The sequence below is a fragment of the Aptenodytes patagonicus genome, chromosome 2, assembly GCF_965638725.1.
Source record: "Aptenodytes patagonicus chromosome 2, bAptPat1.pri.cur, whole genome shotgun sequence".
Taxonomy (NCBI): domain Eukaryota; kingdom Metazoa; phylum Chordata; class Aves; order Sphenisciformes; family Spheniscidae; genus Aptenodytes; species Aptenodytes patagonicus.
In genome coordinates, this window is record NC_134950.1 from 49,131,937 (window position 1) to 49,151,533 (window position 19,597).

The 19,597-nt window shown below is 37.9% G+C and overlaps 1 protein-coding gene across 4 annotated transcripts in view; it reads left to right on the forward strand.

Moving 5' to 3' along the window:
- The window catches only part of TRAPPC8 (trafficking protein particle complex subunit 8), a 57,763-nt gene that overhangs the window by 23,019 nt on the left and 15,147 nt on the right, over window positions 1–19,597 (forward strand). For all 4 annotated transcript variants that reach the window (XM_076329787.1, XM_076329788.1, XM_076329789.1 and 1 more), the window contains 14 exons: window positions 1,068–1,173; window positions 2,751–2,882; window positions 5,003–5,227; window positions 6,321–6,429; window positions 7,178–7,372; window positions 7,568–7,698; window positions 9,378–9,452; window positions 10,164–10,290; window positions 11,365–11,522; window positions 12,351–12,793; window positions 15,922–16,069; window positions 17,371–17,467; window positions 18,370–18,438; window positions 18,551–18,591. In XM_076329787.1, the coding sequence (XP_076185902.1) occupies window positions 1,068–1,173; window positions 2,751–2,882; window positions 5,003–5,227; window positions 6,321–6,429; window positions 7,178–7,372; window positions 7,568–7,698; window positions 9,378–9,452; window positions 10,164–10,290; window positions 11,365–11,522; window positions 12,351–12,793; window positions 15,922–16,069; window positions 17,371–17,467; window positions 18,370–18,438; window positions 18,551–18,591 (2,056 nt within the window). The remainder of the gene's footprint in view (window positions 1–1,067; window positions 1,174–2,750; window positions 2,883–5,002; window positions 5,228–6,320; window positions 6,430–7,177; window positions 7,373–7,567; window positions 7,699–9,377; window positions 9,453–10,163; window positions 10,291–11,364; window positions 11,523–12,350; window positions 12,794–15,921; window positions 16,070–17,370; window positions 17,468–18,369; window positions 18,439–18,550; window positions 18,592–19,597) is intronic.

Sequence of the window (19,597 nt, forward strand, 5' to 3'; positions counted from 1 at the left end):
GAAGGAGGGGGAGGAGGTGCTTCCCTGCAGCCCAAGGAGAAGACCATGGTGAAACAGGTTGTCCCCCTGCAGCCCATGGAGGACCACAGTGGAGCAGGGATCCACACTGCAGCCCGTGGAGGACCCAATGCCAGAGCAGGTGGATGTGCCCTGAAGGAAGCTGCAGCCTGTGGAGAGCCTATGCCAGAATAGGTTCCTGGCAGGAGCTGTGGCCTGTGGAGAACCCACGCTGGAAGAACAGCCTGTTCCTGAAGGACTGTACCCCATGGAAAGGACCCATGCTGGAGCAATTCTTGAAGAACTGTATTTGTGGGAGGGACCCCATGCTGGAGCAGGGGAAGAGTGTGAGGAGGAAGGAGCAGCAGAGATGAAATGTTATGAACCAACTGCAACTTCTTTTCACTGTCCCCCTGCCCTGCCTGGGGGGAGGAGGAGGTAGCAGAGTTGGGAGTGAAGTTGAGCCTGGGAAGGAGGAGGAGTTGGGGGAAGGTGTTTTAGTTTTGTTTTTATTTATTGCTATCCTCTTCTGTTGTTAATTGGCAATAAATTAATTTAATCTTCCCCAAACTAAGTCTCTTTTGCCTGTGACTGTAATTGGTGAGTGATCTCCCTGTCCTTATCTCAGCACATGAGCTTCTTAATCTAATTTTCTCCCTCTGGCTTGCTGAGGAGGGGGTTTGATAGAGCAGCTTGGTGGGCACCTGGTACTCACCAAGGTCAACCCAGCACAACTTGTTTCTGGCTGTTAGGCTTCTTGTTTATCAAATCATTTAGTTGGTTGGATCACTTTAGTTGGTATTTTTAATATAAACACAATACTGTCCTCAAAAATGCTCTCTAGCTTTGACTTTCGAAAAGCTGCTGTTATAGTAGGGTAGGACACTTAACATGTCAATCTGTATGTGGTTGTTTTGTAGGGGATGAACTTTTGTATATTTTACTTTAAGAAGGATAAACAGAACATCAGTCTGATGCAATATGGAGAAAATTTGTCAGATTTGAGGTGAAAAGTTTTCCGTGGTCTATTTTGATAAATATTTATTAATACATTTATGTTTTTGCTTTAGGAACATGGTTCTGGCTGAACGCTGTGTGCTGCTTAGTGCTGAAATCTTAAAAAGTCAAAGCAAGTATTCAGAGGCAGCTGCTCTTCTGATTCGTTTAACCAGTGAGGTAAAACACTTGGTAGCTTTTTCCACTCTTGCCCTCCCCCTGTTTGTTTACTTACCTAAGCACTTCTAGGTTACATTCTAATTCTTGTCCTATGATTTTTCTAGCTAAAGGTAGCAAATGAGCCTGTATAAAGCATGAGGTGAAGAAAACTGTTTACGCTGCAAGTGAGAAAACTAGTACTGTTACTCTATCTCTAGTCAAGTGACTTGCTTGAGTTCTTTAAATGTGCTAAATATGCATTTGTTATCTTTGGCTTCATAACTAATTTTCTTTGACATCCGCTTAGCTCTTGTATGGCATACTTCCAGTTTAAGAACTCATGGGTTAAAAGTATTAGCATGGCTTGCCAGAGCCATAATGGATACTATCCCACATATAATCAGAAGTTCTCTGTAGTTTAAGTAACTAAGGCATTACTGTAGCTCAGCTGTTCTGAATCATTAGAACCTTACTGTGTAAGTGAAAGCTAGTCTGAACACTTCTGTAATATTAATTAGTGGAAATTAAGCATGGAATTAGCTTCTAACAGCCTAGAAAGTGTCTTGCTTGTAAAGGAGTGAAACAAATGTAATACCAGTAATAGTATAGCATCTTCGATGTAGCTCGGAGGAAAGTCTAACTGGCAGTTAGTTCTGGCTTTGTAGCCAGCTGCACTAAATGTGATGCTTCTGAGACTTTTCCTGGGACAGATTAAGCATGGAATAAATTTGCTTAGTCCTGTAAGTTTCTCTCTCAGGTGTCTTTGTAGCTTCATTCTTGTCCTTTCAACTTAAGCTTGCTACCATGAGCAGCGTAAGTTATTTAAGCAAGGAATTTAAATACTGTTGGGTCTGCACAAGTATTTTACAACTTAAAATTATATGTAGTATGCTTGTGGTGCCTTTTGGCAGCTGCAATGAAAATCTTCATAGGATGCTATATAGGTGTCTCAGAGTATATTTGTAGTCCAGACACATACTTGGACATCACTAATAGCATGGAGCTCAATTGTGGTAAAATCAAGTAGATTCTGTTCTGATTGGTTAAAGTAATATAGCTGTGTCTTGACATGAGAAGAGATGGGGGTAATAATAAGAAATTGTACATTATTAAGAAATCATCCTGGTTCTTGTGATACAAATTCACTAAGTTCCATTGCTCCCTCTATTTTTCCTTCATCCTGTTAAAGCTCTTATTTTTTTTTTTTTTTGTTTCTAGCCTTAATATCTGCAGGGGGAGGGAGGGGGAAAAGGTAGCAGAGTGCTTCAGAGGTAATGGTAAGTGTTAGAAACAGTAGTGTGAGTAACTGAAAAAGCGGAAAATATTTTTGTCACTCATACTGAAACAGGTTGATATACAAATCTCTCCACTGGAAAAAAATACCAGCATGTTTGGTATTGAACACTACATATAACAAAGTGAAAAATACTTCTAGTCTTATTTTCTTGCACACATATACATATAATGTTTGTATATAAAAGTCTTCAACTTCACAGCACTGTTACAGCTAATTGTCCCTGTTAGCATTAAAACAAGGCCACTTACCTTTATGTTTGTATTCAACTTCGAGGCTAATTCTCCTTTTTACTTTTAAATAGGATTCAGATCTTCGCAGTGCACTTCTGTTGGAGCAGGCAGCCCATTGCTTTATAAACATGAAAAGTCCCATGGTTAGAAAGTTTGCATTTCATATGATACTGGCTGGCCATAGGTTTAGTAAAGCAGGCCAGGTAAGTACTACCTTTCCACATGGAAAATATGCCTGGTATTTGATACTTACTCATGAAGAACATTAGTCTGGGAAAAGATGCTTGGCTTCTGACACTTTTATGTTAGTCAGAAGTATTCAGCTCTGTGATCTTCTGAAAATGACTTCTGCATTGATCAGCTTAGCCTTTTGCTTCTGTGTTTGAAGTAATGCTGAAGATCACTGACTTGAAACTTAAGTGATGTGTGTTTTCACTTCTGTGTCTCAATTTTATACATGGTGAAATACAAGGCTTTTTGTTTGGGTAAAGGAGTATTTTTACTCTTGAGATAATAGTGAGTTGCAGGAGTTAGGGATTTGTTAAACTCTTAATTTATTAGAATAATAGCAAAATCTAGATATCTCTTTTTCGTGGTGCCTTAACCACATGCTTTTTAGTATGGAGGTGCAGGTGTGTGAACAGTTACTACAAGACAAACTAAAGCATCTCTTTATGGCTGCTTAGACTTAAGTAGCAATTAAACCAATACAAATCAGATTGTTTTTACTTCCATTCGCATTCTTGTGCAGGCAGCTCTAACTGTGGTAAATAAACTCAAAGTTTGTTGGACATAACTTGTGTGCTTTATTTCTGCCTCAGTTGTGGGATAAACTCTCTAAAGATAGCTTGTGCTTGATTCCTGCTGAGGTTAGCCACTGGAGTTCAGTTATGGGGCTGTCCTTGAATACAGTCAATTTCAGTTTACCGATAAGCTGCAAACCTGTGATAGAAATAAATTTGTATTGCAAATCAATAATAAGGGAGAACCCAGACATCAGAATTCTGTTTGAAACAAAGCCCTGTGGTCTTGGGGGGGATGTTCTTTCACCCCACCCAATTTCATTTTTATCAACCTGTAAGGACCAAAGAAAGTATTGCTGTATTCTTGGCTTCTGTATTTAAAATCACAGATGTGAAGAGTAGTAGGAATATTCTCCCCTGCCCCTTGGTTTTCTTCATGCAGTAGTTTGCCTGTCTATTGTGATGACAATGCAATACTGACAGGGAGCTATTGATCAGAGGTTTTTTATGTATTCTCTTATATCTCACTCCTCTGCCCGCAAAAGCGCATGCATTTTGTAAAGCTTTGACTTTGTCTTCATGTAACAGCTCTCTTGTCGTTTGTGTCTAGTTCTTGTAGGGGTTCTGGTTTCCAAGGAATGCTTTTTCAGTGTTAGAGTAAATGTAGGTTACTTTTTTTCCCATATCCTTAGAGGTACCAAAATATTAAATGCTACTGAAGAGACGTCAGCCAGGCTGCTCAGCTGCATACTGTGATACCATATTTTAAAGTGTCAGTAATATCTGCTGATGTTAAGGATTTACTGCTTGTACTCTGCTATCATCACCATACCAATTTGAACATATCTTAGATTTTTCCTATTACTGCTGTAAATAAGGGAATGCTGTTCCCTTTTTTTAGAAGCTGAGACTTGCCTGTTCAGTGAATGCCTATGCAGATGTTCAATACCTAGACTTGGGATTGAATGCCCAGGTCCTGATGTATGTACAGGAAAGGAACTGTGGAGCTGATTGGGAGCAGAGCATCTATCTCCCAATAGCTGATGCGATTGGTAATTTTGTCTTGTATGTACTGTAGGCCTGTGTTTTGTTGGTTTGCTTGGCATGGATTTTGTCCCAAGTGTGTCTACTGAACAACAATTGACTGGAAGTGCCACACTGAAAGTTCAGTTACAGAAGCGAAATGTAATGTGTTACATCTAGCTTATGTCCTGAGGCTTGGCAGTAGAGCTCTGCAGACCTTAGCAGTCAGTCTTAAAGCAACACAGAACGCTATTTTAAAAGTAAACTTCTCTTGTTGTTTGCTTTTTAAACTTACTGTTACACTAGTCTCTGAAAACATGAACTTAATCTGCAGGCTAGGCTCTGTACTGTAGGAACCAGCACTTCTGTGCTTAGATTAATGTTGACCAGATGCTATGAGGTATAGTTCTGCAAACATTACCATTAGCATAGTGGGGGGGTGGTAAAAACTTCAGTAACTTTTCTGACTTACTGTTCAATCTTCCTAATATTACAATTACAACGAGTGGTTAATGGGATTATTTGAGAAATTAACTTGTTTGGTTTTTTTCTTGCAGAAAAAACATGCCTTACGTTGCTACTGTCAAGCCATGCAGGTTTACAAAGGGAAAGGCTGGTCTCTTGCAGAAGACCATATTAACTTCACTATTGGTCGCCAGTCCTTTACGCTTCATCAGCTTGACAATGCTGTGTCTGCCTTCAGGCATATTTTGATCAACGATAGTAAACAACCTCCATCTCAGCAAGGAGCTTTTTTAAGAGAATATCTTTATGTTTATAAGGTAGATGACTTTTCATTGTCTTCATTCCTTGAGTAATCAGTAATTTTATTACCAGTAGTTTTCTATTAAGTCATTAAATGATTTTCTGTCATACCTGCTTTGTTAGAGTTGTGTTTTTATCTAGTTGATGTGTTCATTTTTTACGTTAGGCTTCAAAAAAACAAATACGCTGCATTGCATGTGTGTATTAAGTGTACTTCCACTGATGGGTATTAGTGTGACTCTTCATATGTGTTTTTATTACAGTAAAATGAACTCTTCCTTTTGAGGATCATGGCTGAATTGCAGCTTGTGATAGTTCAGTTTCTTTTAGAGGAAGTAGATCTGTTTTGTTTTGATCAATTTATAATGATTTTTGAGGCTTTTGATAATAAATGTTTAATAAAGACTAGGTAGCTCTATCACCTTTTCTAGTACTATAAAGTAATCCCCATCGATGTTGTAGTGAATTTTATTCTTTAATATGGGTTTTGATAGATCAAGTGGCTCATCGAGTTGGCTATAAGTTCGTGAGTGATTCTGGATTGTAGTATACCATGTACATTATGGCGTGTTTAGTGCTAATATCACCACACAACTTGCAGCCAGCCATGTAGTTACTTACTGTCTCTTAAAGCTTGTAAACAGAATTTCTGTGGTGTTTGCTAAGTTATGGTAGACCGTACTCGAGACTGGTGTTTGAGTCCACAGCTCAGCTGTGGTGAGAGTCTTGTGTAACGGTGGTCGTGTAGTGAACATAGTTTATCAAATTCTGAGTTGGAGAGTCAAGCTTTGCATCAAATAAAGCTTGTAACAGCCATGCCGCCACAATACTGATTAGAGTGCTGGATTAAAATAATTATTCTCCTTTTTCCATAAAGACTTCAGAACTTTAAACTCTTATTGAAGAAAAAAATACTACTTCAGACTGTCAAAGTAGAAGAAACTATCAAAACAGTTAATTAAAATGATTCATTCCATCTTAAAAATACTACCTGTTCAAACACTGAGTGCTTATAACTGGGCTTTCTTATCATTCAGTCATTGGTAATGTACAGCATAGACGTCATGTATTTGCATAATGGCATGACACTGTTTTCCTCCTTTGCTCCAGAATGTAACCCAGCTATCACCTGATGGTCCCTTACCACAGCTTCCTTTACCATATATTAACAGCTCAGCAACCCGTGTTTTCTTTGGGCATGATCGAAGACCAGCAGAAGGTTAGAAAATTTTATGTAAACAGATTGAAGTTCCTTATTTATGGAACCAAAATATATGCAAGAGTTGGTATCATTTTAAAAAAAACCCTATCATTATGTAATACTAATGAGACAAGGTAACTGCTTAAATAATATTTCAAAAGAAAAGCTTAAGCTTAGTGTCTAAGCGCTAGATGTTTTCAGATTTCCTGTGTAAATATGAAATCCGCTTATGCAGATGTGCTGACTTCCACTATTTTTCATAGCTGGAAAGCTTCAGTGCAAGTCTGTAACAAACTTCATGAAAGAGATTATTAATGCTTTAGCAAATGCTAGACGCTAGTGCCAATGCTAGAAATTAGCTTTACAGTTAACTTTCTCTTGGATGAAATGTTTGAAACACTGTGATTCCTGAATGTAAAGTAAGCTGAGTGGAAATTCTTATATAAACCAGGGCTGTACTGTGGGGCTGTAGTCAGTCATAAAGTAAAAATAATCTGTAAGCTGAGTATACCATGTAGCATGCTAAAATTTTGGAATTCCACAATTTGTAAATAGAAGTACACTCAAATTATCCTCAGTATTGTCTTCCATGTGTGTATTTCACTGTCCTGCAATTCACTGACTTATATCAATTGTAACATAAAAATGACAGTGACTGAGAAATTAAAATATTTTAACAATACTTACCAAATTGCTAGTGCAGCCCTCTGTTGCAACTGTTGCATGCTACTGTTCTCATCTTCTAAGATTGCCTTACTCATACTAGGTGAAAAGCAGGCAGCTACGCATGTAAGTCTGGATCAGGAGTATGACTTGGAATCATCACAACAGTGGAAGGAACTTGAAGAGCAGGTCGTTTCTGTCATAAATAAAGGAATAATACCTTCAAACTTTCAACCAACACAGTTCTGTTTAAATCGCTACTCAGATAACTCCAGATTTCCGCTTGCTGTGATAGAAGGTAAAGTTAAGATTTATACACTTCAGAAACAAAGTGTTAGGTAAATTTGTACAATATTTCCTGTGTTATTGTAGATCTAAACCAAACCAGCGTTCTTGTGCAAGTTGTTTGCACAAGAATGCTTTGAGTTAGGTAAATGTTCAGATTGTGGTGGGGATAGCCTGTTGGCATTATTTTCTTGTACTTCTTTAATAGAACCAATAACTGTAGAAGTGTCCTTCCGAAACCCTCTGAAAGTTCCACTTCTTTTGACTGACCTTTGCTTGCTGTGGAAGTTTCAACCTAAAGACTTCAATGCAAAGCATGATGGAGAAACAAAAGAGCTGGTAAGGAAAGCTTCATCCTTTTTCAACCAAAACCAAACAGCTACAGTTATGGAGTATATATTAACTTAAGTTTTCAAAATTCTGTAGTGTGAAAACAGCTGGTTTAAGTGTAAATTTAAAAAAGAAAAGTAGCTACTGAATTTCTTTATGCATTGTTTAGATTTTCCTAGATCCATAGGGCACAAAGCAGCCAAGTTAAGAAACGTACTGTAATGAGCATTGTAAAGGTTAATGCAAAGCAAAATACTTCCAACGTTTCATTGTATGTATAGTACATCTATTTTGAGTCACTAGCCTTGACCAGCAGAAATGACTTGCAGTGTCAATAGGTGTGTTATGAAATATCTTTTTCTTACTCGACCTACTGTACGTAGTGAAATGTGTGTTCTGAAAAACTGTGCTGGTGTGACATAGGAACATCTTGGTATCTCAATTAGAAGAAAAATGAAAATTTATTGTATTAAAAATTAATGTTTTGAATACTTTAGATGAACTACTTACTACTGTTTTAACACTTCAACTAATACTGCCAAAACCTCCCTCTGAAGGACAGTTCTCACATTCATATTTTTAAGGTTTTAATATGTTCTAATACTGAATATTACAGTAAATTCCCTAATAATTTGGTTTCCTGGCCAAAAGCATTTGGAACATAGTGATCTCTAAAGGTGCTGTAAGTGTTTGCCAAAGTTATGAACATGGTTTCATATAAATAAGTCTCCTGGTTTTGGCAGGGATAGTTAATTTCCTTCCTAGTAGCTGGTACAGTGCTGTGTGTCGGATTTAGTATGAGAATAATGTTGATAACACACTGATGTTTTAGTTGTTGCTAAGTAGTGCTTATACTAGTGAAGGACTTTTCAGCTTCTCGTACTCTACCGACTGAGAAGGCTGGAGGTGCACAAGGAGCTGGGAGGGGGCACAGCCAGGACAGCTGACCCAAACTGGCCAAAGGGATATTCCATACCATATGACGTCATGCTCAGCATATAAACTGGGGGGAGTTGGCCGGGGGCTGGCGACCGCTGCTCAGGAACTGGCTGGGCATCGGTCGGCAGGTGGTGAGCAGTTATATTGTTCATCACTTATTTTGTTTATTATTATTATTATTATTATTATTATTGTTATTGTTATTATTATTATTGTTATCATCATCATCATTCTTTTCCCTTCCTTTTCTGTCCTATTAAACTGTTTTTATCTCAACCCACAAATCTTACTTTTTTTCCCCCCAATTCTCTCCCCCATCCCACTGGGGGTGGGGGGGAGCGAGCAAATGGCTGTGTGGTGTTTTAGCTGCCTGCAGGGTTAAACCACAACGAAGTCTTAAGGATTACCATATGCTTTCCCTTCTGTTGTGGTCTGAACTGCTACTTTAATGATATGATAAATATTTCTGTGAGTATTGGTGAAATTGATAGGGAATGGTTCCAATTTATAGTGATAAATCTTAAATTTCTCTCAAGTAAATGTTTACTGAGCTCTCTAGCTACTGCTTTAATTCAGAAAGCCTGAGAAGCTGGGTATACAGCACCTGTTGGTCCTAACTGTCTGCAGTTTGAAATTTGTATGCTTTTTTTTTTTCCTTGAACACTTTAGGAAATGTGTGGGAAGTAATATTTATGGCACTTTTTCTGCCTAGGAGTAATAGTATCTGAAAAGCTGTTTCTTCTTTTCAGGGAACATGTGATGATGATATGATAGGAACTGAAGCAATAGCAGAATTTTTAATTAATAGTGAGGAGACAAAAGTGGTAAGTACTATACTTTGTTTTAAAAATAGTCTTTTCAGTGTTGAACTTTAGGGTGGAGTTCAGACTTGTTATGATCTGAACTTAATGCTAAACTTACAGAAGACGTTACTGATATATGAAGTACCGGAACTTCTGAATCTCATCAGTGTGTGTATAAATATCTGAAGGGATGATGTGACAGGACAAGAGGCAGAGGGCACAAACTGAAAGTCAGGAGGCTCCATACGAACATCAGGAAACACTTTTTTTTTTTTACTGGGATGGTGACTGAGCACTGGGCACAGGTTGCCCAGAGAGATTGTAGAGTCTCCATCCTTGGAGATATTAAAAGCCATTTGGACATGGTCCTGGGCAGCTGGCTCTAGGTGGCCCTACTTGAGCAGGCAAGTTGGACAAGATGACCTCCAGAGGTCTCTTCCAACTTCAACCATTCTGTGATTCTGCCTCTGTTACAGTTCATTTTTGTTACAATTTAGGATTCTTTTCTAATGTAATAAGTGTCTCTCAGCTGTGGACTGGTTTGGTAAATTCTGTATATATGAAATTCCGAATCCAGTAAATGACCTGTAGTTATTGCATGCAATTACATCTGCCTACAATATTGACTATAAAGTCAATGTAGCTGTGAGTGTCTTTAGCAATTGGACATTTAAATGTAATAATACTTTTTTCTAGTAGCAACAACAACAAAAATTTAACGTATCTCCACAGGCAAGACTAAAGCTCTTTCCCCATCAAACAGGGGAGCTACATATTCTGGGAGTCGTTTATAATCTTGGCACTGTTCAGGGTCCTGTGACATTAGATGGAATAGATCCTTCTATTGGATTACAGACAGGTAAGTGTATTATTCCCTTAAGTTGTGTGTCTCTGGAAGGGGGAGGCATGGCTTCTGCAGAGTAGAACTAAATTCTAGTGTTTAATGTTTGACTATCATGATGCAAGGCCTTCCTTCAGGTAAGGATGTAGAAACAAGGGAAACAACTAGAATGGGAAAAGAATGAATTGGCACCTGTAGGAATCCCATGAGAAGGGAAGTAACCTCTGCCAAACCCATACTTACTGTTCCTTTTAAATCTGTGGAAATTCTGAAACCGTTTAAATTTTGTTTTTTTTTTTTTTTAACATTCCATCTATGCCATGATGAATCCATAATAACTTTCACTGACTCTCTTGCCATTCATTTTTCTTCTGGGTCTTTTTGCTTTGTTAGCTTTCGGCTTTTGTCTACATGTTGCACTGAAGTTCTTTGCATAGATTCCCAAATTTAAATTTGGCTGATATAATTAATTTTTTAGCATCTTGACTTTATTTTGGTTCTCTTTCCTTTATATTAACATATAAATGTCTTATTAATTGCATGCTACTAGATATGTTTTGTTGAGTCATTCATCTGAAACTGTCTCACAGGGAAAATTTAGTTGTTGGAGGAAATGGGGATTAAAGCACATGTTTGAAAGTGTCTAAAAGAAATAATGAAGCTTGTTTAGCTATCTACGAACTGGAACCTTTGGAATAAAAAAATATTTTGAGTGGTGGCCTGTCTCTGAAGGAAATAAAAATGTTTTGGGTGACTTTTCTAGCTTGGCAGAAACTGGGAAAGGAAATAAATACATCACCTTCATGCTCCATGGCCCCCCTCCCCGCATTGTAGTCAAACTATTAAAGGGCAGAGTAAGTCCACAACAACGGATGACTGGCTGTCTGAACTTGCAATAGCAATGCGTTATGTGTGACAGTAAGCTTTGAATAGTTCTTTGTCAGTGATGCTGCTTAATCAATGAATGCTGCATGTGCCCAATAATGGAAAAACCAAAATAACTTTTGAGACTGGGTAGGGAGCCTTGGATCACTTACCAGAAAAAAGTTAGGAATTATTTAAAAAAAAAAATCTTGTTAAAAATTGTTTCAGGAAAGTTTGTCTCCAATGGGTTATCTGTGCGAGGACGACAAGATTTAGAAATCCAAGGGCCTCGACTTAATAACACAAAAGAGGAAAAAACATCTATTAAATATGGACCTGATCGACGTTTAGATCCCATTATTACAGAAGAAATGCCTTTGTTGGAGGTATGTAGCTACTTTCTATTGGTAGTTTTGAGCAAACAGCTGAATCCAGAGCTTATAAATGTAATTTGAACAATGAAGTCTTGGACTTTGTTAATGCCTAAATATTTCCAGTAAATTTCTGATCTGTCAGTACCAAACTTGTGTGGGGTTTTTTTCAAGTTGTTGTGGTTTAACTTGAAGCCTCCAAATTAATATCATTCTGAAATTGTTATATTCCCTTTAGAATTTTAGTTGGCAACAGCTTTTGTAGCCAAATTTCAAGATTAGGGGGAACAGGCAAAGAAGCTTTCTTGTGTTTGTTTGCCATTCTTCTAGAATAGTTCTTCAAGCTGGTTAATTAAAACATAGTGGTTTTCCTTACTAGGGTCATTAATGGTCTGACTAACTGGTTAGTGACAACACTCTATAGAATAGACTATTTCAGTTGGAAGGGACCTACAACGATCATCTAGTCCAACTGCTTGACTGATTCAGGGCTGACCAAAAGTTAAAGCATGTTATTAAGGGTGTTGTCCAAATGCCTCTTAAATACTGACAGGCTTGGGGCACCTCTCTAGGAAGCCTGTTCCCGTGTTTGACTGCCCTCTTGCTAAAGAAATGTTTCCTAATGTCCAGTCTGAACCTCCCCTGGCGCAGCTTTGAACCATTCCCATGTGTCCTGTCACTGGCTACCAGGGAGAAGAGATCAGCACCTCTCTCTCCCATTCCCCTCCTCAGGAAGCTGTAGAGAGCAATATAGTTTAAATACGTTGGTGGTTGTTTTCATGTGCATTTGTAAACTTGGCTTAATGTTCAGGTTTTTCTTTTCTCCTGTTCTCTCCCATACAGGTGTTCTTTATAAATTTTCCTACAGGGCTTCTCTGTGGAGAAATCAGAAAAGCATATGTAGAATTTGTGAATGTAAGCAAGTGTCCGCTTACCGCACTGAAGGTTGTGTCCAAGCATCCAGAATTTTTTACTTTTGGTGGAAATACTGCTGTTCTAACGCCACTAAGTCCTTCAGCTTCTGAAAACTGTAGTGCTTACAAGACTGTTGTGACAGATCCTACCTCTGTGCGTACAGCACTGCTATCTTCAGCTTCTTCTGTAGACTTTGGGGTTGGTACAGGAGGTCAGCCTGAAGTAATACATGTCCCACTTCCTGATGCTGTTCTTCTTCCTGGGGCTTCAGTGCAGCTGCCAATGTGGTTACGGGGACCAGATGAAGAAGGTGTTCATGAAATTAACTTTTTGTTTTACTATGAAAGTATTAAAAGACACTCAAAAATGTGGTAAGTTTTTTATCTACTTTTTTGTCGTACTTATTAGACACTTCATAAACATTGTAAGCATAAATGTAAATCTTACTGAATTTCTCTCAATTGCTGTGATCATGTAAAAGTGGTCTGTTATCTGCTATTCTAAGCAATAATTTTTTTCTACTATATGACCTAATTTCCATATGACATTATATAGCCTACACTGCTGCCATCAAAGTGGCAATTATTAATATAATTTAACAGAAGGAGTGTTAATAGAATGCTGTTAATACAAACTCTGTTTGTATTTAGTTTCTCTGGAAGCACATATTTCTGAGGCATAGGGGAAAGAAAATCATGATTTAATTTGTTTCTGCATGTTATAAAACAAAAGATTTTGTTCTTAGTTAAAATGTGGTTAGTAGTTGTATTATGATGAAAATTTATTCTCTTTGGAGGGATTAAATTCCAGGTTTGACTTGCATGCTGTTGTATAGTTTCTTTTTGGACCATCTTGAGACAGTGGACAGTCAAGTTTGACACCACAAGCTAACAAATAGTGCTTTCTTTTGAACTTTACTTGAAAGGTAGCAAGTTGACTTCTTGTGTCACTTATTCCCAAGTCCCACCCATGTCCAAGGCTCGGGAGAACTTTTTTGAGAAACCTGTTCTTCAAAGATTCTGGGGTGAATAGGCCTTTGTTCAGAAAGTGAAGAGATCAGCCTTCAGGAAGCCTTAGTGTAGCAGTCTAGCAAACAGCCAAATTCAGAAATGAAAACTGTCTCTTTTTACCCCTCTCTTGCACTCTTCTGCAAATACTGTTCTTACGTTGCTACCTTATGGCTGTTAGAGCTCATAGCTAGAGCTGAGAAAAAGTTGCAACAGGCTTTATCTAGATTTAGTTTTTAGCCCACTAAGAATACTGGTCACAGACTTAATAAATGTTATGATTTAATTTTCTGGGAGAGAAATTTATTATGGAGCTGTGTGTGCTGGATTTGTCTGGAGAATGTGTCTCTGCCCACCTTAAGAAGCAGTGCAGACTAGGAGTGGATCTGTAATCAGGGCTGGGGACCTGGTGTTGTGGTTTAATCCCAGCTGGCAACTAAGCACCACACAGCTGCTTGTCTCCCCCATCCCACAGGGCAGGGGGGAGTGAACAATCTTGAAGGGTAAAAGAGAGAAAACTTGTGGGTTGAGGTAAGGACAGTTTAATAGGCAAAGCAAAAGCTGCACACACAAGCAAAGGAATTCGTTTGCTACTTCCCATTGGCAGGCATCTCCAGGAAAACAGGGCTCCATCATGTGTAACGGTTACTTGGGAAGATTAAAATGCCATGACTCTGAACATTCCCCCCCCGCCCCCCTTCCTTCTTCCCCCAGCTTTGTGCTGAGCATGACATTATATGATATAGAATATCCCTTTGGTCAGTTGGGGTCAGCTGTCCCGGCTGTGTCCCCTCCCAGCTTCTTGTGCACCCCCAGCCTACTTGCTGGTGGGGTGGGGTGAGAAGCAGAAGAGGCCTTGACTCTGTGTAAGCACTGCTCAGCAGTAACGAAAACATCCCTGTGTTATCAACACTGTTTCCAGCACAAATCCAAAACATAGCCCCATACTAGCTACTAGGAAGAAAACTAACTCTATCCCAGCCAAAACCAGCACACCTGGTCTCTATACTATACATATTCAGAATGATGGTGGGGAGCAGGGCTACTTCAGATGAGCTCTAGTCACATGGACTGAATGTCTGCTTGTGGCTGGAGCTTGTTTTCCAGGCTGGTTCTGAGAAAGAAACCAAGCTCATGTGCTGTGAGACTGCTCTGTAATGTAAACCAAAGCCAAGTAAGTTGAAGATGGTCTAGAGCGTGGATCAGTGGTGTATTCTTGAAATCAAACTAAGTCATGCCAATGCACCTTTTGTTTAGATTTTTCTGCAGCTTCTGAAATGCCAAAGTTAACTTTTCATTTGGCTTTAAGCTAGTCTGTAGGAATAGGGAATTTGTCCCCCTACGATGTAGTTATTTTTTCTTCCTTTTTTTTTTAAGAACAGAACTTATTTCTCCTCTGAGTTCATAGTATTCAAAGTGAGGTGTTTCAGAGATGGAAGGTGGTTGTTTGGGGAATATATTTGTTCCCTATGGTATTGAAGTTTCCAGGGGAACTTAAGAGATGTGATCTTGTTTAACAGTACTCTTTGTGGACTGAGCATAGCTTTTAAATTTTCAAAAAATTATTTAATTTGTGTCACTTGAAAGCTATACAGACATCTATATATCTGTCTGCAGATTAACTGCAAAACTGTTAAGTTTATTCTGTAGCTTGTGACACTGAAGTAGAGTTTAGGAAACCACTGATTTCCCCTCCCAAAATAAGTATTGCATGATGTTTCGGCATATTTAGTAGGTAATGCATATCAAATTTTTACATACCTCTAATGTTTCCAAGTGGAAGTTATGGTAACACAAAGCTTCTATGTGGGAAAAGCTCACGTGTTTTGATGGTGTCCAAGAATGGAAGTTTACTCATTAGAAAAACAGGAAGGTAACTTTTACGAAGGGCTTGCTGGCCTGGAGGTTGAGCATGCCTGGAAAAAGGCAGAGTGATGGTTCTAGAAGTAAACTTTCAAGATTCTCAGTTCAGGGGAATTTGTTGAATGCAGTGATATTGTCTAAATGCTTTTTAGTAAACGTTTGTGCAGGAGATGTGACTAACTAGTGGGCCTTTTATGGTTTATTTACTCAAAAACTCTATTTGCCAAAGCACGTGGTGGCATTAAATAGCTTAATGACATGCCTGTGCCAATACATGCCTGTTTGCTTTCGCTGTGCCAGTTGTCTTACATCAGAAATATTTCTGATGTATTTTTCGTCACAGTAACTATATGAACCTTTTCCTGTAGTATTTCAAACTGGCTAAGGGACTGCATGTTTGAACAGCACCTACCCATGCAGCATGACTGTTAAAAATAATATAGTATTGATAAGAAGCTAAAGAGAAAAGTGTCTCTTTGGTGGTTGAAAGTAATAATTTGTCAAATGGCCTTAGTATTAATGACAAACATAAAAGCTAAACTTCTTGATGACAGGTTCTGGACAGCAGTCCTGGTTGTTCAGAATGTCTTCTTTCTTTTTTTTTTTTCTTCCCTTCCACTCCTTCCTAGTCATAGAGTATTAAGGCACACTGCAGTTATTTGTACTAGCCGGTCTCTGCATATTCGAGCTACTGTCTGCAGAAGTAATGCACTTGAAGATGAAGAAGGCAGAGGAGACAATATGTTGGTGTTTGTGGATGTAGAAAATATCAATACTGTAAGTTATTTTTAATAATAATACTGTTCTAAAGCTCAGCAGATGTGTGTCACCAGTAGAACCAAGACTTAAGTAAAAGGTTTTTTACAACTTCTTCGCAAACACTAACTAAACCTTGCATATTTAATCATTTCAGTTACTGTTGGAAAGAGTACTAACATTATGTTATATCTTAACTCTCTGGAAGTCTGCTATAACTATCTCTATCCTAAGCAAATTCCAGTACTGTAGTTCGGAGTCTTTTTTTTCTTTTAGGAAGATTTATTCCAAATTCATGAATGTTCTTGATGATCACAACTTTCAAGATAGTTCTGAATGAGACAACCTGTGCCCCATGCAACCTTTCAGTGAAAACACTGGTAGAATTAGCAGTAATGTGAAGTCAAAATTTAAGCTCCAGCTTGACAGAAGTTTCTGTGTTTACATTTGTTACCAAACCCTAAAAGACTTTTTTGCAAATAAAATCCAAATATAGATATGTCTGTTGTGGTCTGTGGACTTAGCAAAGCAGGTGAAAATATTTCAGTTTTTCATACCATGCTAATTTAAATTTACTCATTTTTTGGTAAAGCTGCTCCCATTTTTTCAAACACAAAGCACGGTAATTGAATCCTCTGTTTATAGAATTCCTAGACACTTAGCTGGTAGTGGAATCACTGAGCTGATTTGTCATTTTGTTTTAAAGGTGCGTACGCTCTGTTTTTTCTTCAGCTACTAAAGTGAATATTGTCCACTCCTCCTTTGAGGAGGAAGGAATGTTTTATATAGTACTTACCAAGTTAACAGATAACATTGTGTGAGACTTAATTTTCCACTACCACCTCACTCTTTGGGAAACCAACCCCAAAAGCTACTTTTCATTGTGTGTATATACGGTAAAAAAAAAAAAAAATTTCTTGGATTTCTGAGATATATGACGTAGCAATATTCCTAAATAATCTTAGAAACTAAGTGGCCTTGTGGACAGTGTTCTGCATTGGAGTTAAAAGCCTAGGTTTTATTATAGTCGTCTTAATCTAAAATACTAGCTTGCAGGTATTTTTCTGGGGTATCTTTGTTTCCTCTTTGTGTGGCTTTGTTTACTGGAATTGGAAGTTGCTGTGAGCTGGGACTGTTGTTTTACGTTACTGTGGGTCTTAATTCTCTTCTTGTCTTTCCTTAGTACTGTATTATGGATGGTGTGAATAATGAGTTAAATTAAGATTCTAACAGTGCCACTTTGCAATGAACACTTACTATGTGATGTACAACATCATAATTATGATTGGTCTTATTTGACATAATTTTTGTTTCTTCCTTAGAGTGAGACTGGTGTTAAAGAATTTCATATTGTGCAAGTTTCAAGTAATAGCAAGCACTGGAAGCTTCAAAAATCTGTTAACATCTCTGAAGACAAAGGTGTGTATCTTTATCACCAAAAGGATGGCAAGTCTAGCTTCTGCCTGACAAGAACAGTTAAAAGAATCTTACAAGGAGTTGAATTTGGCTTTCAGAATAATTAATTTCTAAAAACTTTATGTCCCTTTGAAACATACTACAGCCCTTCTTTTGTTAGTGTTTCAAGAAAAGTATATTGACAGATAACTTTCAGACTTCATTAATTTAAACGGGCTTAACTTACAGGTAAATTATTTCTGTGATGTAGAGAAATCTATGTCTGGGTTGGCTGATAATTTGCCTCACAAGTAATATGTTTCAGTGTTCCTTTACTTTTAGTTAATTATATCAGTGTTAAATTTAACTGATGAATAGAATATTTGACAAGTGCTCTATTCAGTTATTAGAAATATACCAGAATTGCTAGGGCTGTATCCTGCCTTAGCTAATACAAGTTGCTAATTTTTGAGAAGACTAACTATGCCAGGCAAAAAAAAAGTGCTATTATTGTATCTAACAAATGTTATCTTTACTTGTATGCTGACATTTTATGTACTTAAAAATTAGTCTAGACCTGTATTCCTCTTGTATTAATATTGAGGGTGAGCCAGTCAGATAAACTGAATCTTTTGTCTTCTGTTCCTTTCTTCTTTCTCTGTCTCCTTTATGTATTATGGCTCGCTTCCTGCTCTAGAAGTAGATGGAAGGGGTCAGCAGAAGATGTATCTTCTTTACTACCATGCAGTCACAGAAAATTCATCATCTTTACTGTCATGCAGTTGCTCTGCTTGATTAGTTATGCTTCTTGAGTATCATCAGTGTGGTTTTTTTTATTTGTGAAGTTTAAAGGCTGACTTTTGCTAATGAGGAAGGACTCTGATTATGTTGAGGGGGAAAAAAATTTTGCAACCTTTTTCTTTCAGATACTAAACTTGCTAGCAGAGAGAGAGCGAAGTTATGCTTTAAAGCAGTCAGATGCAAAAACTCAGAAGGTGGGTTCTCTCCTGAATGTGGTAACTTTTTGAAGAAAATACTATTTGGATGCTTGCTGAAGTTGTGACTTCTCATGATGCTGAAACAATGCCTTCTCTTTTTATCCCTTAGAAAATTACACATTTGCAGACATTGTCTTTGGAAATGAACAGGTAGGTGAATTGGTGCAACTGCATATTTTGTCTTGTGCAAGGTATCCCTGTCATGTGCAAGTATCCCAGTGAAAGCCTTTTTTAAATTTTAAAAATGGGAATAGTGCTTTCATAGTTGGGAAGTTGAGTTTTGCACATCATAAACTATTGGTCTTCTAGGTCAGCTGTCTTTGTTAAAAAAGAGAAGGTAAGGTAGCACAGGCTAGTGGATAGTCTGGAATTTTAAGTTCCCAACTCCACAGCTGAACTACTTTGGGAGCGCATTGTGATGCTAACTTTTTTGCTAATGTTTTTCCTTCCTTTCCAGCTCTTCAGAGCAGTTCTTTTGCATATTTATCAGTCCTCTAGTTTTCTAGTAGAGATCTGTGGATGTCATTCTTGTTCTATCGTTTTTCTTAATTATATTTTTACTAAGATAAGTTTAAAAATTCTAATTACAGCTTATTCTAAAAATAATCTGGAAACCTCTAATGGATGTAGGTATCAGAATTGCAAAACTACTAATGTAGGAGTCTGTTTCATTTTTCTTAGAGTTTGACTCTAGACTTTTTAATCTTTTTAAGCATACAGGTATTGTCTGAAGAAGAATCCTTTTAGCAAATGATCTTGGTACAGCGAATGCTTTTCCAAAACCTGAGGAAAGTAGGCCACTTGCATCAGATCAGGAATCTACATCAGCATGGTGGATTCAGTTAGCTGGATGTCAGATTGCTTATTTTATGCTGAGTGTACGTTTTCCATATATGTATCCAGCTTTTAGAAGCCAAAGAAAACCAACTCACTGCCATTTCATTTTGTAGGCATATAAATTGAAGTTAGGAATAAAAATCTGAGGTAGATGATCCCTCTTTGCATTTTTGAAAGGGAGGGGTTAGGAAGCTAAAGTTTCTTACTTATCCTGCTGTCTCCAAGTATCATTGCTGTTGGTCTTAAAACCACTGCTTCCTTATCAAGCTTTTGGTGTTGGAAAAGCTCAGCGCGAATGATGACAAACTTGACAAACAGC